The sequence below is a fragment of the Podarcis erhardii genome (genome assembly GCF_964252035.2).
Source record: "Podarcis erhardii genome assembly, chromosome: 17".
Classification (NCBI taxonomy): Eukaryota; Metazoa; Chordata; class Lepidosauria; order Squamata; family Lacertidae; genus Podarcis; species Podarcis erhardii.
Genome location: NC_138515.1, coordinates 2,359,416 through 2,383,662, shown reverse-complemented (window position 1 = coordinate 2,383,662; position 24,247 = coordinate 2,359,416). Strand labels below are relative to the sequence as shown.

The 24,247-nt window shown below is 49.1% G+C and overlaps 1 protein-coding gene across 9 annotated transcripts in view; it reads right to left on the bottom strand.

The window, feature by feature from the left end:
- The window catches only part of L1CAM (L1 cell adhesion molecule), a 91,914-nt gene extending 69,980 nt beyond the window's left edge, over positions 1-21,934 (bottom strand). For all 9 annotated transcript variants that reach the window (XM_081844506.1, XM_081844508.1, XM_081844509.1 and 6 more), the window contains exon 1: positions 21,836-21,934. In XM_081844506.1, coding sequence (XP_081700632.1) covers positions 21,836-21,924 — 89 coding nt within the window. In that variant the 5' untranslated portion in view covers positions 21,925-21,934. The remainder of the gene's footprint in view (positions 1-21,835) is intronic.
- Positions 21,935-24,247: the final 2,313 nt, after the last annotated feature.

Below are 24,247 nucleotides of genomic sequence, written 5' to 3'. Positions count from 1 at the left end.
GTGGGTGTAGCTTACAGAATCTGTTTTTTTTATAACAAGCCTATTAAAATCTTCCAGATGAAGGAGTTTGCCTAAGAGAAGCCTGTAAAACTTCTGATCTTCCGAGTCAAACACAGAGCTTATCAGCCACACATGGTCCCCTCCTGGTAGGCTCAACAAACCTGGCTTTGCTGCCTGCCTGGAGTTGCATAAACATGAACATTTTCTAAACAGCCCGCCAGGCCATAAGACATGGCTTGCATCTGGTTTGGTCGGACGTAAGTTGTGCAGGCCCAGCCTAATGTTATCTAATGGATTCACAGGAGATGGAAACATTTGAGACAGAGACTTCCCAGCTCATGCTCTTAATCAGCATGACGCCAGGAGTGCATTCAGATGTGGAGAATATTCAATCAGTTTTCCTAATTATAATGCCAGTACTTCCGTCTCATTTTGTAATGCTCCTTCACATCACTGACTGACTGGACAGTCCTATGTGTCAGGTCCACATCTGATTGTTCTGATATTACTAGCTAAAATCCTGTAATTCTGACAGGTGATATATGTGAAAGCAGGTTCTGCCAATCAAGGGGTGAAGGGCAGGCTTTGCCTTCTTCACAGCTGCGTCCCCATGACCCAGATGAATGAATGGCAGCCACTTGTGTACAGTATATGGAAGGAAGTAAAAAGGTTCATTTAGAGACACCACTGAGATCGCGTCTAAATTTGCTCCCTGCCCAGGTAACAAATATTAGGCTTATGCCTCTCTATTTAGCGCTATCCAGAGCTAGCCTTCCTAGTCACTTTAAAGCATGGATAAGGAGCCCATGGCCCTGCCACCAGCCCCAGTTTAGCATGCCTAGTTGTCATGGATGATAGGTGCTGGAAGTGTGACAGAAAGCTCAGAACTTCTTGACATTTTGCAGAAGACATGTGCTTGTGGCTATTTTTTTCACGACTTCCTTCAATTTTAAATCCCCCCCCCATGAAGGCTGGACTTTGCCCATGCACACAGGGCATGGTTCCACTGAAGATAAAATCTATACAACAGAAGCACTCTGTAGGCTGCCAGCACCCTTACAACCAGCCTTCCATACAGGAGGGTGCTTCTAGGCCAGCACCAACAGCCACACCCAAAAACCAGAGGATCAGCCACAGTGAATCTAATGCATACATTCCAGCATGTACCCCACTGACTCACAAATACTTTTTTGGGGTGGTATTTCCACACTGCCATAACACATGAGTAGAATAGCTGTTCATTTCTCTGTTGGCCATAAAGAGCTGCTTCACAATGAGTCAGAGCATAGGCCCACAAAGCCCAGTCTGGTGTACTTACAGAAGCTCTTCAAGATTTGAAGCAGTGGCTTTTTCCAGCCCAGAACATCTCCAACCCTTTAGCTGGTGATGACAAGGACAGAACCTGGGACCTTAGGCATGCCTAAATATGTGATCTAGCACTGAATTTCTGCAAATCTCGATGACAGAATATGAGGATAGAGACAGATTTCCTGGCAAATGGAATTTGGGCCAAAAGCTAGAGCACTGGCTAGGGTAGGATGACATCTGAACCAGCCCTGGAACCAGTTTGCAGAATGGCCTATTTGGGCTTCAGGGACAGCCCTGGATTGTGCTTGGTTTTATTTTACTTCTAAATGAAATAAATTTAGGAGAAAAAACAAAATTGTGTTAGATGATGCATTGTGTGACCAGAGCCCTCCAACATGGCGGGCAGGACAATGTTATCATCTATCTTGCACTATGCCATGCCAGAAGCCTCAGATCACATTAGATGTGTGTGTTGAATGCTCAGAGACCTCCAGCACAGCAAGCTAGAAATGAAACATCAACTTCTTCCTGTTCCAGGGGTGACCTCAGAGTGCGCAGATTGTCACAGTATGGTCTGGCGACATCAGCTGGGCACGTTTAGCTTCCCTGTATATGCCTGGAGTGCACTGTGGGACCCATTTCAGATTCTACAATCCAATCCTTTGCTTGAGTGGCAAACAGTTTTTCCATTCCAGGCACTGCTAAAACTACCCAAGGTGAAACCAAGACAAATGACCATTTGCTGACTTCTCTGCAACCTTCTGATGAGTGATGTGACCTGGTACCCTTCCCTGGCTTCTCTCTGAATATACTTCAAGTGCAAGAGGATAGTAGAATTGCCCTCCTGACCAGCAGAACAATGCAGACAACAAAGCAAAGACACATGCGCATGCCGGTGGCGAATGACTTGTTTGTAAATGGGTGCTGGCATTTCTTAAGAATGTAAGGGGTTCCTGCTAGATCAGGTCAAAGACCCATCAGGCCCACCATCCTGCCATTGCAGTGACCACCTAGATGCCTCGTGGCATGTGCTCCAAGTCATTTTCCAGGGACAGTCCCAGAATTTTGAAAGCTATCCTGAGCCAGTGTGGTGTAGTGGTTCAGAGCAGTGGACTTGTAATCTGGGGAACCGGGTTCGCGTCTCCGCTCCTCCACATGCAGCTGCTGGGTGACCTTGGGCTAGTCACACTTCTCTGAAGTCTCACAGCCCCACTCACCTCACAGAGTGTTTGTTGTGGGGCAGAAAGGGAAAGGAGAATGTTAGCCGCTTTGAGACTCCTTAGGGTAGTGATAAAGTGGAATATCAAATCCAAACTCTTCTTCTTCTTCTCTTCTTTGTGAGCCTGCATCTACTCTTGCCCCTTTCTAAAATTTATTTAATGATGTGTGTTTTTCTTTTTGTAAATCTACCACATAAAATCTGGATGGTTTTCTCAGGATGGTACAGGCTTTGTGTGCTATGTTCCATTGGTGGAAATGCTCTGGGGGGGGGGACAACAAAAAATGTGGGGTTGAGGAGGGTCAGTTGGGCAGGAGAGAGTGAGAAACGTCCCTATTTTCATCTGAGGAATGTTGGTAGGTATGTGATGGGAATCCTGCATGTGTATGGGCCCCTACATTCCCTGACTGCAACTCCCCATTTCCCTCCCATGTCTCCTGCCTTCCTCTATTCATCTGGCAATTACCAAGCGAGGGGCTTATATTGTTAGCACGGCGGGGGCTCAGTGAACAGCAGCCGGGATGCAGATGGAGCCAAGGGGGCAGCTATGGGGAGCTGAATAATTTAAGGGGGAGGGGGAGGGGGCAACCTGTCAGCTGTGGCTGGGGGGGGGGTGAGCTCACAGGGGACAGGCCATGATTCTGATTATGCTACCCAGGAAGGTCAAGGCAATGCAAATAAAGGAGGGGACGAAAGAGGAGGAATCACAGGGTGTGAAAAAGAGAGATGTTTCTGATCATCCGTCCTTTTAAATCATAGGAGAATAGGCAGAATGCATGGGGTATGCTTGCTTAGCCTAAAGAAGTGGAGATTATTAGGCACCAGGGAGACAAAGCTACAGAGTCTCAAAGGCTTTTTTCTGAAAATGTCAGACGGGGGAAAAATAAGACATGATGGCTAAGGAAGCAAGGATTCCCTTACTGGATCAGGCCAAGAGGCATCATAGACCAGCCTTCTGTCTGCAACATCAGCCAACAAAATGCTTCAGGGGAGACCCCAAGCAGGGTGTGGCTACACCCATTGTTTATGCCCAGTATCTAGGAAGCACGGGGGTAGGCGTCCTCTGATCCTGGAGTTTCTATTTTTAAAATGTTGATTTGTCATGCTAATCGCCATTTGATAGACCTGGCCATTATCATATTTGGAAATGGAGAAAGGGGTTGGACCATAGAGCTAAAACAGTATAGAATAGCATGCCACTCTGAACTTTTGTCACTGAACTTGAAAGCTTCTGTTTCCTGTCAATAAGAATTTGTCTCTATGATGCCGCTCCAATTTACCCAGTATCAGTCTTCACCCAACAGTGTATATTCAAGTTGTTACACGAAATGCTGTTCAAATGGCACTGGGACTGGGAGTCCTTAGGGTGAACAGGATAACCCAACTTTCAATTACTGTAACTTTATATCCTTCAGACTTTAGGGGGGGGCGGGGGACAATGTCTTTAGAAGTCCATTAATGTAAAACTGCAGCCCCATCCTACCTAATACTTGGAGAGCGTACATTGTCTCCATAATTATTGCAACAAGCCCTCTGAAACAGGCCAGTATCCCCTGTAGTCAACGTCATCTGCCCAGTATATAATAGCCAACTAACTTTCAACACCAACTTTCCACAACTAAAAAAACCAGATCAACAGCCAGGGAAGCTACGGAGCCATAAATATGCTGCTCAACCTCAGTGTTCACTGGTTTGAACCAACGATGTTTCTAGCACTCATAATTGCTAAGACAAGAAACAATCTATGCCTAGTGGGTCAAAACTTGGAGGTGGGGAGATCTGTGGCCTGAAATCATGCCACAGGCTGCATCCAGTCTGATCTCTCGCCCCCACCCCCCACCCCCACAGCCATTCACAGCAGGATCATGGGGAAGCAGCCGGCTATAGACAGACACTCTGGTGGCAGGAATCCTGCCAAAGCAAACAGGAAACTGTGCTTGGCACAATTCTGGACATCAACAGTGGTCACTGCCCCCCTGAGCCCATCACAGTGTTCTGTGGCAGATGGTTCCAGAGAGCAAGGAAGAGCTCCCTTCACACAAAGGACTGCTAATATACACAAACGCATGCTCATGCACAGAGCAACCTGGCCTGAGCACCTCAACCTAAATTGCTGCAGATTCATTAACACTCCTACCCTCCGGGTATTTGGATTGCAATGTGAAGTCTGCTCAAAACATGTAGGGGACTATAACAGACAGAGAGAGCCCTATCGTAGTGAGATGGGCAACTTGGAGTGGCAGATTTTGGGTGCTGTTGACGGGCAGCAGAGTAGACAATATACAAATCTGACTCACAAAGCACAGCCCATTGGGAAGTTCTCCTGCACAGCTCTTGCTGAAATGCATGGGAGCTGTGCAAGGGCTGTTACTATACACATTATCATCATCCACTTATTGCAGTGGGGCTTATGGAGGAGAACTTCCAGTAGGATTGGTCCTGTGTCAGTTAAACTATGTACACACCATAAATTAAAAACATGACTTCCACCAAGGAATCCTTGTTGCTGTAGTTTACCCCTCACACAGCTACAATTCCAGGACCCCTGAGCAAACTAAAGTTTGCAGAATTATTTGTGGTGGAGGCCTGGCCTTGTGCTTTAAATGTTTGTCAAGGGGGTGGTGTGTACACAGCCTTAATCAGAAGCCAAATTGTCTCGGGCTGGCACACAGACACACAATGCAACACACACACACACACACACACACACACACACACACACACGAGAATGCCTTTCAGTCTTAATCCTCCCATCTACCCAGGCTAGGTCTCCTATCCAAAAAGCCCTTAGTGACCTTCTCGCTCATCTCTCCCGTTGCTGGTTCTGCTTGACCCAGCCCTGTCCCCCTGCTTGCTACCCGACCCCCCCCCCACCTCTTTTAACCTTTTCATATTTCATCTCCCTTGGTAAAACAAACATCCACAGAAGCAGGAGAATTAATGAAGTAGGTGACAGGCCTTGTCAAAAGCCCTCTTAACAGGGGCTGGGAGTAGAGTTGGGGGGGGGAGATAGGGGGTGGGAATGACTGAAGAGGAGAATCTGATGACAGGCCCTAATCAAAAGGAACTGGAAATGTTTGCATGAGAAAAGGCAGCTCCCCATCTCCTCCGCCACTGGTGTGCCATGAGACACAACAGCCTCTCCCCATATAAGGGCAGGAGATTTTTTATTTCCTCAAGATAGTACTAGAGCTAAAATGTCCCATGGTGGCGTGGGGGGGGGGTTAGAATCCTTTTAACAAGGACTATTGAACCGATTAAAGAATTTTAAATGCATTGATTAGCCGTCTTCTTTTTTTAAGCTGTGAATGAATTAATGGAGCAACTAAATTCATTTTCCAGAATATTGCCAAGACCTCAGACTGAACAATGTATAAAATCAGGGGAGGAAAGCCCATAACTCACTGCTTGAGCATGTGATTTGGATGGGGAACTTCTGCGGTCCAGCCCCAACATCTCCGGTTAAAAGGGATCTCAGAGCTGCCACCAGCTGCAGCACAAAGCAAAGGGGCTGGAGAGTTTTGTACTAAGCAGCATTAAAAATAAAGAAGCAGCCTGTCCGCCATCTGACCTGACGCCCTCTACAGGACAAACTGAGCATTGCAACAGAGCCCCTCCAATCCTCTGGAATTAACTGGATCTCTTGCACTTTCATTTGGAGATTTATCTTAGGCTTCAGTGTTTAATGAGAAAGTGAAAGGCTAGGAGGGATTAGAAGCTGCCCAGCTCACAGAGATCATGTCCTGCTCCACTAGGATCCCTCAGTTGTTGTTGTTGTTTTAAAAAAATGCTTGTTTGCAGCTAATATTCTGTTTTTCCACAGATCTCATTGCCTCTGAGACGCAACGGCTGACCACTACCCTCTGCTGATGGAGACAGTGGCGTAGCGTGGGGGGTGCAGGGGGGGCCGGCCGCACCGGGCGCAACATCTGGGGTTAGGGCAAATCCACGGGTTAGGGGGCGCAAATCCACGGGTTAGGGGGCGCAAATCCACGGGTTAGGGGGCGCAAATTACTTGCCTTGCCCCGGGTGCTGACAACCCACGCTACGCCACTGGATGGAGAGCATCATGAAGCACATGCATGGCCTCTTCCTCTCACAGATGTGGGTGTTGGGTGGAGAAGGGGGACCTAGGAGAGCTGCATCTCTCATGGCTTAAAAGCTGCTCTGCCTTCTAACTTTTGGCAGCTGTGAGCTGCATTGAGCCTAGTGTATTAGGAGAAGTCAGCACACAAAAGAGGGTGGTGTGTGCCTCTACAATCCCACCCTGGGCTTGCATTAGCACCCTGTGGAGCTGTGCCTGTAAGGCCTGGGTGCTGCTCAGAAGCCAACTTTCATCTCAGCAAACAAGGAGGACAGCAAACAGAAGACAGAACTGGGGTTCAAGATGGACTTAACAGATTGGGGAACTGGGTCATAACTAACAAAATGAACTTCAATACGGCCAAATGTCACATTCTACACTTAGGCAGGAAGAACCAGCTGCATAAATATGGGGGGGGGGGCCTCACCTGGATAACCAGTAGTACATGTGAAAAGGATCTAGGGGTCTTAGTGAACCACAAGCTGAAGATGAGTCAACAGTGTGGTGCAGCAGCAAAAAAACAAAAACAAAACAAAACACCATACCTGGAGAGCACCAGGTTGGGGAAGGTTGATATAGTACTTTGAGTGTTCAAAGTTCGTACATTTTTTTTTCTAAATTTACTGTTATATCTTTTGTAAACCTCTTTCAGTGTTTTTTTAAAAAAATAATAAAATCAAGAGGCCTATACATTTTATGAAATAAAAAAATGAAGTCCTTCATGGGCACTAGCCTCTTGTGCTCCTTACAACAACTCTGTAAGGTAAGTTGCCATTATTACATCTTCCATATTGCGGAAGCAGCTGGATCGGGCTGAGGCTGAGAGGGAGAAGCTTACCTAAGGCCACCTTGGGGGGGGAGGCAAAGGCAAGAATCAAGACCAGGTTGGGGGGGGCTGTTTCTTGATTTGCAGCTCAGAACAACCCTAAACTGGTTTTCTAATTCCTATTGCATTCAGTGGGGCTTATCCCATTGAAAGTGTGTCTAGGTTTGTAGTCTTCACTACTTTGCTACAACAAATACATCTGCATAAGAATCTAAGGCACCCTGAGAAACAGAACTAGCCTCAAATCTTTCTCCACTGAGCTTCAGGGCTGGGAGACATCTTTTCTTGCCTATCTCACTCCAACCTTCAGAGGCAGGTCACACACAGTTATTCCCGTTGTTCTGGCAGGGAAAACCGAGTCCATATAATAGTGATGCCACTGAGCAGGCCCCATGTGCCCGCAAACATACACAGACACATACAAACACAAACACACAACCCTAGTCTGGTATTATGAAACGTCTAAATAGCCCTTTTCACTCGACTTAAATATATATATATTTGCCCTCACAACAACCCCCTGAAGCAGGTTACTATTATTCCCAGAAGAGTGTGCAACAGCATTTCTGCTTGCCCAAGAGAATTATCTCCATTCTATAGGTCCTTTGGTCCTCCAGATGTTGCTGAACTATAGCTCCCATCAGCCCCGGCATGGATGGGCAGCGGCCAGGGACAATGGGAGTCGTAGTTCAGCAACTTCAGATGGGCCAAAGGTTCCCCACACCTGACAGTGCTACACTGAATACAACCTATGATAAAGTAATAAGAACCACAACAGCAAATTTGTATCTCTTCCTGAATGAATAAATGACGAGCTATTTATATGCTAGGGATATATACACTAGAAACACCAACACTGAACATACTGTGGATTGACACTTTCTGCTAGAAATTGCTCCTTGGCACTCCATAGCTAATGAATTGAAATACAGTTGTTAATGGAGGTCACCATTCTCACTACCTCTCCTCCATGTAGTTCAGGGGTGATGAAGTGATCATGCATGAGGGCCAACTAAAGTTTTTGAGCTTTTTTTACAATTTTAAATGGATTAAATAGACCGGATTAGGCCCCCGAAACGGATTTTGGACATGCCTGATGTAGTTAAAAGATAGCAACAGGAAAGAACAGATCTTCCCTTTTTATTATTCTGATTTGGGGGGCAGGGAGCACTGCCATTGAATGAAACTGATCTACACTGGCAACAATAGTGCCTTGCGGCACCTTAATCTGTTTTAAAGGGGCTAGTGGAACATCATGCCTGTGGGGCAGTTACAGATTTAAGGGGTCCAAGTAATAAACTGTAAGTGTTGGGGGGAGAAATAGAATCACAGAATTGTACAGTTGGAAGGGAGACGTCTAGGCCAAACCTCTGCAGTGCTGCCTGGGAAAGATCTCAACTTAAAAGGCCTGGTGGCAGAGGAAGCAACCACGACAAAAGGGATCTGTCAAATATATATCCCAATAGCAGCTGCACAATGTTCTTGCACAGGTGAAAAATTTCGGCAGGCTGGACCCACATTTACCCAATTCCTGCTGTCAGAGGGGACCACCTTATCTTGCTTCATGGCACAGCCATCACCTGTACTGCTCTTAGGCTACATACACACCAAACATTTAAGACATATTTCTCCTCCCTCCCCCACCCCCTGAAAAAGAATTCTAGAAACTGTAGTTTGTTAAGGGTGATGAGGAATGGCAGCCCTGTGATGGGTAAGCTACAGCACTTGGGTGCTTTCAATGCACGGCGGTGCGCAGCCTTAGAAACGGGCATTGTGGGTGTGCTTAGGGCTGACCAGGGTCTCTTGTCAAATCACGCCCTCTGTGGTTTGCATATTGTGCGCAGTTCAGTCACCATGAAGCCTTGGAGTTTGGGGTGACAGTTGGCGTAGTTTCTCTCATGAGCACCTGCTCTTTATTTTTTGGGCAGGTGTTGATTTGCAGGCACTGCCCAGGTGAGGCGCATGCCAGGCATCCTGTGCGCAAAGAGCAGCCTCTTCCACTCCCTCGCTGCTGCCCTACAGGACAGTGCCACTCTGTGGTCTCCATAGCAACCATGGGCAAAGATAAGCTAATGAGCCTTAAGGACTCTGCCTACTAAACACACACAAAGGAGGGGAAGGCAGGGGAGGAGGAGGCAGGATCCATAACTGTCCGCAGGGAATTCAACCCAGGGGAATTGGCTTCTGCTCTAACCACTAAGCCCCAATCCTTTCCCAGAATCAGAAAACAGAGTCCAAGTTTCGTTTTTCTTCTCCCTGCCTCTCTCAGCAAAACACAGCAGAGCTGGCCATGGCAGGGGTCCCTGCGCAGGGAGATAAGGAAGGTCTGGTCAGCTGAAGGGTGAACAACCTCCATTTCTGCTCCTCCCTTGTCCTCATTTGCAAAAGAAAACATGCAAATCCCAACAAGGGAGAGGGATGAGGGGAAACATATTTATCGGGGAAAGGAGCAGTTCCAAGGTTGGGGGGGCGAGCCCCTTAAATCCTCTCTCTCTCTCTCTCTCTCTCCTTATATTTCCACCCTGAGAATTGCCCTTCTTCAGGTTCTATCAGCAACCCTCCAGGCTCATCAGGAAGCCTAAAAAAATTAAAAGCCCACCCCTGAAACCCACAGATTATGATGGTGATGATTACATTTGCATAATTACATAATTACATTTGAGGCCAGAGGAACATGGCCTGGCTGTGAGGCATGGAGGCCGCTCCCTGCAAGGCCCTTTCCACCTGGCCTAGGGGGCTGGACCCACACTCACCAGCCCCACTGAAGAGGCTCCTCATGAGGCCAGAGGAATATGCGTTGTCCGGCATCATGAACAGGGCATAAAGGAGGAGGGCCATTTAACAGAGAGCTGCAATAATATTATTAATCATTTATATACCATACTTAACATACAAGTGCAAGAAAGCAAACCTTGAGGCTGCCTGAGGGGGCTTTAGGAAGAAGTGGAGGAGGAGGAGGAGGAGATCCCCTCCATCGGAGAAGGACTCTCAGCAGGGCCGTACGTGGGTGGAAAACTCTGCCATTGTACATGTTCTGGTGATTTTCCAGCAATGGAGAAAGGGGGAAACAGTGTGTGTCAGGGACGGGTGTGGATATGCCCCATCCAAAGTCCTCTTGTTTCCTCAATACACCCTTTGGAATGATGCCATTCTATGGGTGGCTCTGTAGACAATTCCCTCCCATTGGAGCAAAGAAGGAATAGATGACCCCTTTGCCTCTCCTCTGGCTGCAGGGACCTCTCCCTCCTTCCTCCATTAGTGACCTTTAGGACTGTGCTGTTGTTTAATTTTAAACTTGGAGCAATTTGTGGCTTCATTTTGCAGATGGAGAAGTGATGCTGGTAGATCCCTCTTGGTTTGTGGCGCCCCCTGCCTTGCCTGTGCCCATCAGGTACTCTCAGTACAGGACAGCACCATGTCGACATAAGGCTGCCTTGGGTCGATTTTCCATTCTGTGGGTTTTGGTATTATTTCAGCATTTGAGGGTCATAGAGAATCCATCCTATCCATATGACATGCATTGTGGGATCCTGGGAGGCATAGATCCAATGATGGTGATAGATAGATAGATGATAGATAGATAGTCTTTTTTACATCTGGTTATGGTTTAGAACTTATCCACAGACACATTTAACAACTGTGATGCGGCTGTATGAGAGCAGAAGATGCTGAAAGGGTTTCATAGGGTTACTAAGCTGCTTTGAATACTCAAGGCCATTCAGACTAGCTTTCAGGGCACCTGGAGTCTATTCTTAGCCCCAGAAAGAGAATGGAGTGAAGAGAGCTGGAGAGAGGCTGGAAGGCCAAACGCTCATAATTTCTGAGAAGTGTCTTGACAGCAATCCAGTAATTCTGGGGGTGGTGGGAAGGGAAGTGGCCTTTGCGGGGGAAAGGGTGGCTTTCCCCCTTTTGTTTATAAAATGAGATTGCAAGATTCTAAATTAGCATTCAGTCTGGACTTAGGGGTGGAGCATTTGCACTTGCTGTCCTGTTTTGCAGCCTCTGTGCTGCTCAGTGGGTCTGAGAACCTGCCTGCCCTTATTATCCCAACAGGTTCCTTGGACCCCTCCAAGCTGCAGAGGAAGCTGCGTGCACATTATTTTAAAGAAACACAGCAAACTGCAAAAAAATATCTTCTCCAGATCTTTATGCAAAGTATAGATGTTTCAGCATTTTGTAATCTTTCCTCCCAATAACAACAACAACTGGCTAGAATCAGTGTATTTATGCGCAGCGACCCAAAAGAGGCGGCTGCCATGGGGGTTCCTGCTCAGTCATGGATAAGAGGGGGGGGTGAGCAGACGCAAAGAATGGTGGCAGGACTTAATCTCTTGCCTTAATAGTTGTGCAGAAGAGTTCTGTGAGTCTTTCCCTGCTCAGCTCTGAATGAGAAACTGCAGCTGCCAAAATCCTTTCTTCTACGTAAGGATTAAAGATACATGATCTTGCCATCCTAAAGGAAAGGTGGGGAACCTCAGGCTCAGGGCTCCCAGGGGCCCCTCCAGGTGCTTTTGACCCAGACTGGATGGAGGCTGTGGGGTGTGCGTGTGTGCACATGCATGTGCACACTAACCTCTGACTTTTGCAGGGCTGCAGTGTAGTCTACTGTACAAAGGCAAGAGTCACATTTGTTGCTCTGATCACTTTTTCGCCAATGGCCGTGGTCCAAAGGCACATTGACAGGTAGGGAACTGGGTCACATACAGGGTGGGAATAAACTAAAACTTTTAAGTGTGGTGTGTGTACACGGGTGTACATGGGTGAACATGTACACACCAGTTACACGCACAAGAGCAACAGTTTGGCTTGGATTGCTGAGGGCAGATTCACATGTCCAAATGATCACATATTACTCTGGCCCTGAAGACCCAAAGACAGACATGAGACTTTTCTAGAAATCATGCCTGTGCTTTTGCAACTCATTTGCAAAACATTCTGGCTTGGTGTCATTGGGCTGCAGCCCAGCAGGAGTCTTGGACTGGGTCATTCCCATTGCTGGGAAAAGGATTTCATGTGGGCCTCCTCCTTCTTGGAACAGGCTGATTCATGCAGCTGGAAGACCTGGAGAGGCAGAGGCAGGGTTCTTCCCTGTGCCACCTCCCCGTTGCCCTGCTTTGCTGGTGCCCCACCATTCCTGCTGCCCCTGCCCAGCTCACCACAACCCCAATGATCCATCAATGCTATGGGTCCCACTAGCTCTGCTTGGGGCCTCAATCAAGTCCCCGATTGTAGCCATGATGCCCTGAGGATGGGTCAGGCTGAGGGCGAGGCAGCGGAAACTTGGGGGCAGCCGAGCCATCCTGTTGACAACACACAGCAAGTGCACAACAAGGCGCTGATTGTTTGGGACCCAGATTCCAGAGGAGTGATGGCAGCTAAGGCTGCAGGATGACTGCAAGAGCCCGCAGAACAAGTCTGTTTCACAGAGCATAAAGCCAAAGAGAGGGAAGTGCAAAGGCCTTCCTCTCTTGCCAGTCCAGCCGCATCTTGGCTCTGGGCCCACCAAGGTAGGAGGGGCTGCTCAGAGTGGCAAAGAGGAAACATGTGACACGGTAGAGGCTGTGTACACACTTTACCTTTTAAAGCATGTTTCAAGCATACAATTTCCCCACAAAGAATCCTGGGAAAGAATCCTTAGGCAAGAACCAGCTGCACAAATATAAGATGGGGGACACCTGGCTTGCCAGTAGTGAATGTGGAAAAGACCTAGGGGTCTTAGTAGACCACAAGCTGAACATGAGTCAACAGTGTGATGCAGCAATAAAAAAAGCTAATGCTATTCTAGGCTGCATCAACCCAAGTCTAGTATCCAGATCAAAGGAAATAATAGCCCTGCTCTATTCTGCCCTTGTCAGACCACACTTGGGGTACTGTGTCCAGTTCTGGGCATCACAATTTAAGAAGGATATCGACAAGCCAGAACATTTGCAGAGGAGAGAGACCGAAATGATAAAGTAAATGAAGCCTTATAAAGAACAGCTGAAGGAGCTGGGTATGTTTAGCCTGTAAAAGAGGAGAATGAGCGGAAATATGATAGCCATCTTCAGATATCAAAAGGGCTGTCACATGAAGGATGGAGCAAGCTTGTTGTTGCTGTTGTTATTGTTATTTCTCCTGCCGTGGAGGGTAGAACCCAAATCAATGGCTTCAAGTTACAAGAAAATAGATTCTGACTAAACATCAGGAAGAGCTATTTGACAGCAAAACGGACTCCAACGACAAGAGTTGGACTCTTCTTCCTTGGAGGTTTTAATGCAGAGGTTGGGTGGCCATCTGTCATGTATGATCTAGTTGAGATTCCTGCATGGCAAGGATTGGACTAGATGACCCTCGGGATCATACCTGTCAACTTTTCCCTTTTCCTCCGAGGAATCCCATTCGGAATAAGGGAATTTCCCTTTAAAAAAGGAAAATGTTGATAGCTATGCTCGGGATCCCTTCCAGCTCTACAATTCTACAATTCTATGAGTCTAAGTGTAGTTTAAGGGTGCTGGGAATTGCAGTTCTGTGACGGGTAAACCACAGTTCACAGGACTCTGCTTGGGAGAGGGGGAGCCGTGTGTTTTAACATGTGTGGTATGTACCCAGCCAGAAAACCTTTCAGGTTAAACACTTGCTCCTCTCAGCCTACTTGCATTCAATCTCACTCATTACACTCATTAACAACCCTAAATGGTTGTGACAGGTGATCTTCCCCCAGGTGAATTAACATCCAGTAGACAAGCAAAGGAGACCTCCTGCAAGGTGCCATCTCCCCAGGACTCCGAAATAGCCTGTCTCCTTCAATGTAACAGCCCCCACCCCCACCCCAAAGAAGCAAGTGTGACATACTGCGTGGAATACCAGCAGCCCTGTTACCCATTGCAAGCTGAAAACAATGAACTTTTGCCCAACCAAGCCAAGAGAGGAAACAAAAGCAAAAAACAGGCAATAGCTTCTCAGACTGCAGCCTTCTTCCTTCGCTCCGTACAGACGCGTGGCTCAGAAAGTCTCCATTTGCCATGAACAAGCAAAAGAAAGAAAGAAACCTGAAAAGTGGGAGTGTGATGTCTCTGCCAAACCCAGACCCTGTCACTCCTCAGAGCAAGGGAAGGTGTGTTGTCATCGTCACCACACACATATGCAACTGCACTGCCTTCGTTCACTTTGGTGGAACTTACGAGTCGGGAAGATGCTTCAAAAGGCAACACAACTGACACTCCTAGTTGTGGAGGCAGGAGAAGGTGACAAAGGTGCCAAGAGGTTGGAGGCAGCCCTCCTGTGCCGTGTTAGAAATCAGCCAGGCACCAGGTGCATTTTGTGATTGGCGCAGGTCCAACTGAGGCCACCTGGAGATCTCGGGATGCCAGGCTGATGACGGGGGAAAGCAAAATGTCACTTAGGGAAGGATCTGAAATACTTTCCTTGAAGCTTGAATTTGTTTTATTATGGATTGTTTTATTTGACGTTTTAATGTGTTGTGAACTGCTTTGAGATTTTTTCCACCTTTAAAATATAAAGCAGTATAGAAATGAAATTAATAATAAAAATAAATTCCACTGCAAAAAAGGCACCTAGACATTCCATTCTGGTGCCTGTAACCTACACTTAAGGTGCCCTTTGACGATTAGATTATATATCTGAGTTTCTAACACTGGACCCAGAGTCCCATGCTCAGCTTCCCCCTCCCCAGCCCTGAATACTCCCTCCCTGCAGCTGCCATTGCTGTCCTATAAAACCCCCTTTAGAGGGCTGGGTCTCTGCCCCTGCCCGCTTACTTTTTGTAACCCTTTGGGTGATATATGCTGGAAAGCAAAGCCAGGCTCCAACCACTGGCCATTTTTATTTGCCCAGAAACCTTGGAGCTCCACCAAGGTTCAGAGACATTTCTGGAGAAATTTTAGATGGTGGGCAATGCCCAGTGAGGCTTGCTAACACTCTCATCAAGGCACTTGGCTGTGAGGCCCCAGATTGTGGCCCCAAAGTCTACACTTAACAGCTTTACTGGGGGCAAATTTGATATTTGAGTAGGATAGCAAGTAACCTGAGCTAACCCTGAGTCTCTGCCCCACCTCCTCTGGAGGACTGGGGATTGCCACAAGGAGAGGCAGGATGTGGAGAGTGGTGTGCAAACGTTACATTCAGTAAGAAATCTCAGGATAATTTGGTTGAATGGCTTTCGCTCAGGGTTAGAAGCAAGTTGAAAACATGTTGGTGTCTCAACAGTTATTAATTCCAGATGGCACCAACACTAGACACCTCTGCTAATTAATATGGGGTGTAAAGTTCACTGGCATGAATGGAAGCTGCTAAGACTGTGGATCTTCTATATTTCAGTGTTACCTCAGCCAGAGACCTTCCCAGTGCATTGTAGCCTATGGGTTGGATTTGTCCTGTAGGATGTGGAAACCTTGCTTTTTCTCAAGGCAGAGATCAGCTTTACAAATTAGACAAGAGCCTCACATACATTTTTGCTAGCCCCTTGCCCCTACTGTGTGAGTCACCTGGAGCTGGTGAGTAGCCTAGCCAGCTCTCTTTCAGTGATCTAAGCTTCCTGACTTCATCACCTTTATTGCAGCACTTAATTGCCAGAGGTGACCAAGCAACTGGCTATTTACAATGGTGGCAGGGTTTTCAGCTCTGTGTTTCCAGCTATCTTCTCTGAAGCCCCTTTGGTCTGCTGGCAAGTCAGTGGTCCAGCCTTTGAGGAGAAAGGGCCCTTCCCACATCATCACACTACAGAGAGGACTGGGCACCCAGACACCTGGGGTCCGCCATCCCCTGGAAGCTGGAACAAAAGTCCACACTCCTCTAGCAAGGCCTTGTGGTGGTAGGTCAGAAGAAATTGGCTTGTTTGGAAACATCTCTTTTATATACAATATGAGCGAGGGACTTTGGGGAACACCAGAGGGGGAAGAGACTGAGAATCCAGCTCTTTCTTTCCCCATCCCATCCTCTGAGTTTATTCCTGCAGGTGCTGAGTGGGGGCAGCAGGACACACACAGAGAGAGAGACTCTAGGCAGGCAAATACAGCAAGATGAAAAAGAGATGCAGGGAGATGAGTCACTATGGGTCTGGTTACAGGGATGGACGTGCAGGTGCAGCCCTGGGTGCGGCAAGGGAACTGGGGGTACAGCGGCTGCACCAGGCAGCAGCAGCAGTTCTGGATGAAACCCCCAGGCCCTGAGGTAGCTGCAGGTGCCAAGAACCCCAGCCTCCTCCTTCCCTCTCCCTACCCCAAACAAAGCCCTAAAGTCTCCACTCTCAGTCTCCACTCCTGCTGCGCTGAGAAGCAGAAGGCTGGGGACAAAGCAGGAGAGAGACAGAGAGAGAATCCCAGGAACAAAGAGCTTTTCATGAAAAAGGCAGGAAAGAGAGATCGTTGGGCTCTAATGTGGATGGAAGAGGTGAGAGAGCTGGGTGGCAAGAAGGAGAAGAGTGTGGGGCATTTGTCAAACCTGTGGGGAGGAGGGGGCAGATCAGACAGCAGGGAGGGTTTTGGGTCAGGGCCGAGGGCATCCGTGCAGCTGGGCAGAGCCGGCCTTGGTATTCCTCTCTATCCTGCCACCAGCTCTATTGACAAGGTGGATTGATGAGGAACATGCCAGACCATAATTCCTCGTTGCCTGGGCAACATGCCGCTATCCGTCCCTCTCCCCACCACGCAGCTCCTGCCTCAGACAGATTCCTCCCGTAAATCAATTGCCACCTGCTGCCCCTCTCCCCCCTCCCCCCCCACCCATCACCTCCTTGTCAGGGCGGGGAGGGGGGGAGAGGCAGGCTGGGGGCATCCAGGGTTATCCTCCACAGCTCCGGGAAGGGGGATTTTTTAATCATTAAGGAAAGGTTGGGAATCAAGCTCCTGACCTAGGTAGGGCGCACACCCCCAGGGGATATTCTCCTGCAGAAGTCCCATGGAAGTGAATGGAAAGCGCTGCAGAAAACCATAGCCATGCTGTGAGGAGGACAGTGTTATTTATTAAACTGGACTTTGTTCATGGGAGGGGGGTTGATTTGTACATATATCCTTGATGTGGGGAACTCCTGGGCTTTCCTTGGGTGGTCTGCTTTAGCATCAGGCTTTGGAGCCAGGAAAAGGAAAGGAAACTGGGGAAATAGATGACGTTTGGGGCCTTAACCTACATAGATGCCCAGGATATTGTAAATAAGGGTGTTTTTTCCTTAACAGAAATTCAAGAGCAATTACCCAGATACCGGAATTATGTGCTTCAATGTTAATACTCCCTCTTGTTATTGAAAGTGATAATTAAATAGCATCTCTCCCTAATAAAGAGCCAGACAGACAGCAAAACAGTATTGCAGTCTGCCAAAAAAGGGACGGGGGGGGGGGAATTGGATGGCAAAATGTTTTCCCTCCCCATCTTCTGACTGCCATAAAATCAAAATCAGATTTGTTCCAGCTGAGATTTGGGGTTATTTAACTTCCCAGGATATGATGCCTATTCATGCTGATCTGCCCAACATTTGGGGGATCTCAGGACCCTCATCTTTCAGGGCAGAAAATGCCATTGATTTTCATTCATTTTCTTAACTACTCACTTGATTGCAGGAGGATTTATGTCCGGTGTGTGTGTGTTTAATTGGCTGTGGTTGTGCTGTGTCTGGTAGAAATCCAAGGATTGGAGTGTTCACAAATGCTGTTTTCCAGCTCAGAGGATTTCTTGGTCAGCAGGTGTTCAGCCCAAAATATTAGACTTCTGCTGTGAATATTCTGGGTTGCATTTCCCAGTAAGAGATTTCTCCCTGGCAAGGGCATATCCCCATTTAAGCTCAGAAATTATTTCCCCCTTATTGGAATCGAAGGAGAATTCAAGGTGATTAAGAGGGAGAGGGGAGTCTTCCTGATCTCTGCTTTTTTGCTATATATAAAAGCTGATCAAATTGAGAGGGGAGAAACTTTAATGCCTTCCTCTCTCAGAATCAGCCTTTGCCAACCTGGTGCCCCCAGGTGGATGGGACTTGTAGTCCAAAGCAACTGGAAGATTTCAGCTTGGTGAAGGCTTCCTGGGATTTTGCTCCCCTAGATGGGGCAAGAGGAAGAGGATGTGTGCCTGGATTGGTCAGTGTAGTTTTGCCCCCCAAGATGATGGTGATGGTGAACTGGCAATACCCTGTTCTCTGAATGAGTGAGCAGTGCTTGCTTTCCTAAACAACAGCTTGTTTAGACAGTTGCACCTCCTAAATGCAACTTTTTTATTTACCTCTGTTAAATAAATGTAAATGATTCGGTGCACATGTTCAAAACAGTCAGTTTTTCAATTGCTGGTTTGTCATCAAATTAATGGGTTCTGAAAACAGATTCTGGGGCTGAGCCCTGGCAGCTCTGCTCTGATTCCCACACTGGGGGCAGGGGTGCCTCCTTGAATAAAGTATTGGGGGGGGGATGTAAGCCCCACCTCACATAACAGACCACAAGACAAGGCATGAGCACACCATTTGAATGGCAATGCCCATCAACCTGGGGGGGAGGCTGGCCCCCTCAAATATTTTATTGGGGGGGGGAAGGACCTTGGCCCCTAGGAGTTGGCTCATATGGTTAGGGGGGGGCAGAAGAAGGAGCCAGATACAAGCTGAGCCTTGGCTTTTGCCCATGCACACACAACCTGCCATCAAGTCCACAGACACTTCATCAATCTCAGCAAGCCTGTGGCATGAAAATGTGTGTGTGTGTGTGTGTGTGTGTGTGTACATGCAAAACTGCTATGATCTAAGCATAGGAAAACAAGCCCCACCCAGCCCAGGAAATACAGCCTGAAGTTAGCAGCAAATCATCACACATGGGCACAGACCTGTGCAAACCACCAGCACCCGACTCTCTGTTGTGTGCAGCAGTTCACTTTTAAACAGAGAGGGGCCTGGGCTCATTTGAAGCCTCTGACCTGGCAGCCGGGGGGGGGGGTAAGGCAGATGCAGGCAGTGAGGTGTTCTCTTCATTTGATATTGCTCCAGGTGTCCTCACATCTGAAGGATGCCAGCCTCACCCTACAGCTTTTAGGACTGAGCCTAGGAGAGCGGTTGATCCCACTCAAACACTCCGTGCATGCAAAGCACAGCAGATTTTTTCTCTCTCTCTCTCTCTCTCACACACACACACACACTGATGTTTTGGGGCTGATGGGAGTTGCAGTTCAAAACATCTAGTGGGTGCCAGATTGGCACAAGAACACATCCTGGAAATTCTTTACTTCTAGGAAACACCTCCACAAAGGCACCATGCAAGCACTGCAGGCCTGGGCTGTGCACATGCCACCACCCACCATATCTGCACAGCACAATAAGAGAGGCACATACAACCCTTTTTTCCCTTTACACACAACCTGTCTCTCCTCCACACACAACTGACTGCACACTTAGGTCTGCATAACGCACTCATCACACACACACCAGTATTATGTTTCAATAGCCATGAATCCATCAACCGACTTACACCAAACCCTTTGAGAAGACCTAGAAACCCACCAATCATTCACATTCACACACACACACACACGTTGTGACATTACCCTGTTGCACATGCCTGCAAAGCAGATTTTCATAGACATATAAACTGTCAAAAGATTGTGGACCTCTGGCTCATGTCCATTGCCAGCACTGCCCCCCCCCCCGAGAGAGACACAGCAGCAACACCATATGCACAAAACCCCAAGCCCTCCCCACTGCCCCTCCCTATTCTGCACAACACAACACAGCCCCCCCTCTCTCACACACATACCCCATGCAATCAACATTCCTTCTCACCTGCAAAATTCTGTTATTCACATATAGCCAACTCACACGCGCATTTCAAGCTCTGCATGTGCAACCCACAACCTGTACACACATGCACAACCAGTACCCATCTTCCAGTGCCATCACAGTACCCATCTTCCAGTGCCATCTTCCAGTCCTTACTCACAATGATTTCATTCCTGCCTCCCAGTGCTATTTACAAATTCTTCCAGAATAGCACAACCTTGTACAACGCCTCCAAAACAGAGCGATGCTCCGAGTAACTACTTCCCACACACAACAGTCTGATACCTCCTCTCAGACACATGCAAACTGTAGTTTTAAAGAGCTCCCATCTTGCCTTCCATGGATGCAGAAATAATTGAAAAAGATGTGTTGCGTGAAGCAGCAGTCCAAATGGTACCCTGCCTCCCACCAACAATTTAAATATATATATGATACATTAAATAATTAACTACTTGCTGCTCTTTAATGGCCACTGCCCAAAACCTGCCGCCTGAGGCAGACCATCTCACACTGCGTAATGGTCATGCTGGTCCTCCACCGAGGACAGGAATGGTAGAGCCTTCTGATTTAGGCCCAGATCCAGCTGCCACACCCTTTCACTACTCTCCCTCCCTCTCCCCCTCCAACCATAATTCAACATCTTCGCCCACAAGCTGCCCGCGATTCCCACAGCATCCTTGCCAGCACACAATGCTTCCCCTTCTCACACACCAAGGTCCACAGCGTGCCCTTTCCCCCACATACAGGCACATGCTCTAGCCTCCTTAGCGCAGATGTACACAGGAGAGACTCATCATCAGACACCATTCTGCTACCCTTCCTCCCTACCCACACACCCAGCTCCCTCCCTCTCTCTCTCTCTCACACACACACCCCCCCGTCTTGTCACAACCCTTCTAGCGCACACAACTCATTCTGAAGACAACCTTGCCTCGGCTTCCACTCCTGGAATACTCCCCTTCCTCATGCAAGCCCTCATCCTGGCATACAATGGTGCACACATCTGTTTCCCTGACACATCCCCATCCCTGGCACATATTCTCACACTCAAGGGGCCCTGCTGCCTCCCTCCCTCCCGCCTCTTCTCTCACACACCCCTTATTACTGCCCCCCAAAAGACCCCCATACATCTTCCTCTGAGAGGAAAGAGCTAAAGATGGCTTGCACCTAGAGATTTTGGCCCCCCCCCGGCCCCCGCCATCTTCTCCAGCACATCTCTTGGCCCTTACATTCCCATGCACCCTCCCCGCAAGAGGGGTCCCTTTCCCTGCACCCGGAGGGTCTCCCCTTCTCGGCCCCTTCTTCCCCGATTCCCTCCCCTGGAGCCTAGCCCCACGGACACACATTCAGTCCTCCTGACCCACAGCCCCCACCACACGCCCCGCAACTTCTCCTAGAGACAGATGCGCATCGAGGGCGGGGAGGGGGCGGGCGGGCTGCACCAACCTATTTCTTCTAACCGGGCTGTGCGTGTTCCACTGAGGAACCCCTCAGGTCTCCTTTATACCCCAAATTTAGAAGAGCCCCCCCCACCTCCAGATCCTGACAAAGGCGGGAGGAGGGACAGCCCTCCCAGCGAGGGGACCCATCCTCTCCCCCAACCCCGAGGCTCCTGCCGAGGCCGGGGAGGGGGTCCCTGCGGCAGCCCCTCCGGCCTCCTACCTGAGCCGCGCCCGTCCCTGCGCTCGCCCCGCAGCCGCCGCCTCGCCGACTCCTGCTGCTCCTGCTGCAGAGCCCGATCGATGTGACATAATCGGCGGCGGCGGCGAGAGTCCCCTCCCTCCCCGCCCCGCCCTGCCCCCTCCCTCCGCCCTCCTCCCCTCCTTCCCGGGCTCTGGTTGGGCCCCAAAGCTGGACGGGGAGGGGGGGATAAGGTAGGCATCGGCTGGGGCGGGGGGGGGGAGAAGGGAGTGCCCCCCTCCACTCCCGGCCCTGCGCTAAGGAGAGTTGGGGTGGGGCGGACTGGTGGGGGGAGAATGAGCGCAGCCTCTCCTTCTCCACTTTTCTTCCTCCGCTTGGACGGGAGGAGGGGGTGCCCCAGCGGGTGGGTTGCACCTCAAGGGTCTGGCGCCGGACGCCTGGGTCCCTCCCCCGCCCGCGAGCCTGGGGGGGGGGGAGAGGAAAACGGGCCGCAGCAGGGATGCCAGCAACGGCATCCAAAAATCTTTGGCTTTCTGCTCGCATCTTGGAGGAGGAGACGGTGCAGCAACGAAGTAGTAGGGTGGGATACGCACAGAGAGACATGTTTTTAATTGATATATAGATAAATGTAGCCAAGACCTTCTCCTGAGCTGGGCTCGTGGGAGAGGGAAGGAATTTAGGAGCCTCAAAACGGGATTTGGAAGAGCTATTTGAAGGTCACAAGCCCCACATCTTCCAGTCTCTCTCCCCCCCCCCCCGTCCTCCGCCCTCATACACACACTTTTAGAGAGTGCCCTTTTGGTGCCACCTTTGTGTACGTGTGAGAGTTGACAAAGGCAAAACGTTTCTTAATAAACGTCCCAAAGACTCAGAAATGAGGAGTTTCGAAGGGAGAGCTTTCGGCAAATCTTAAGAGCGGGGTGTCTTGATTAAGAAGGTGCTAAGGGAGATATGGTTAAGGGGGTACAAGTTGGCATAAAGGACCCCTGGCTTCCCTGGAGGGACCACAACCAACCCAGATTCGAGGGGTGCCGGGTGCTGCGATTTCAGAGCCAAAAAGGGTCTGGCCTTTCTCTGGCTGCCAAAGTGGCCGGCGGGCCGAATGGCTGTGGCGGAACGCAGCCACAGGACGGAGCCGCGCCACCTTCCTGCCCTTCCTCATGCCAGCTTGGCTCCTCTGTATCTGATAGGCCAGGGAGCAGGCAGAGAAATGGATCCTGGCGCCTGTAGGCTTTCGATGTGCAAAGCAGCGTGGTGAAGGATGGAGGAGGCAGGAGAGGAGGAGGAAGACGAAGCAGAAAAAGCAAGCGCCTGGAGCTCTCCAGCAACAGAGATGAGGAAAGCATAGGATGAGGAGGAGCAGCTACAGGTGGCGCCAGGCCACTCCAGCACCTGCCGCACCTGGGATCGGAAACGAAGAGAGATGAACAGGAGACGCAGGAGACTCCGGGGCTGGACACAGGCTTTAGGTGAGGCGACCTGATGAGCAGTGGGGCCAAAGGGCTTCCCCAGGGCAGGAGCTTTCGCAGGGCAAGCAAATGAACTGTGAAGATCCACAGCACCGCAGGAGGCTTGCAGGGCAGGAGGGCGCAGGACGGCTCATCCCAGAGGAATGTGGTGGTATCTTTGTTCTGTCCACACCTGAGGAATCATAGACCAAAACAGGGGTGGGGAAAGCTCTGGCCCTCCAGGAGTGGTTGGGCTACAGCACCCAGCCAGCATGGCCAATAGTCAGCGAGGGATGGGAGTGGCAGCCTGGCAACATCTGGAAGGCCGCCGGCTCCTCAGCACACACACATCCCCGCTGGTTGGTTGGTTCTTAAATCAAATTCCAGGCAGTTGTTTCAGATCTAGGAGTGGCTCAAGACCCTTTTCCTCCCACAAGTGGCTACATGCACAGCACGAGCCAAAACCCTGGGGCAAATATAGAAGCAGAGCATTTCAGAGCTCGGAGCCTTAGAAGCCATCTTGTCCAACCCCTTTTCTTAGGGCTTCCTTTTACAGACAATTGATCCACAGCTAAAGCAGGGGTGAGGAACGTGTCCAGCACATTGTACAAAGGGAACATTTGCATGTGTTGCTCCACCCATTTCTTGTTCTGGCCACGCCCACGGAAAGGGACCCTTGGGAGTTTCCTCAGAAGGGAATTTATTCACTTTTATTTGTTTTTATTCATTTCATTTCTATACTGATTTGTATTTTTAGAGGGGGGGAGAATCTCAAAGCGGTTCAGAAGAATAAATTACAGAAGAAAGTCGAATATAAAGTATACATTCAAAGCAACATAATTAACTGGAAACTAAATATTATCTTAAATATTTCAAAATAAAACTTTGCAGAGGATGTCAACTGCAGAATCCACATTTAAGGCAGCCAAGTTAACAAAACAAATTATCTTAAATGTTTAAGTGGAAGCTCAGGCTTGATGACCTG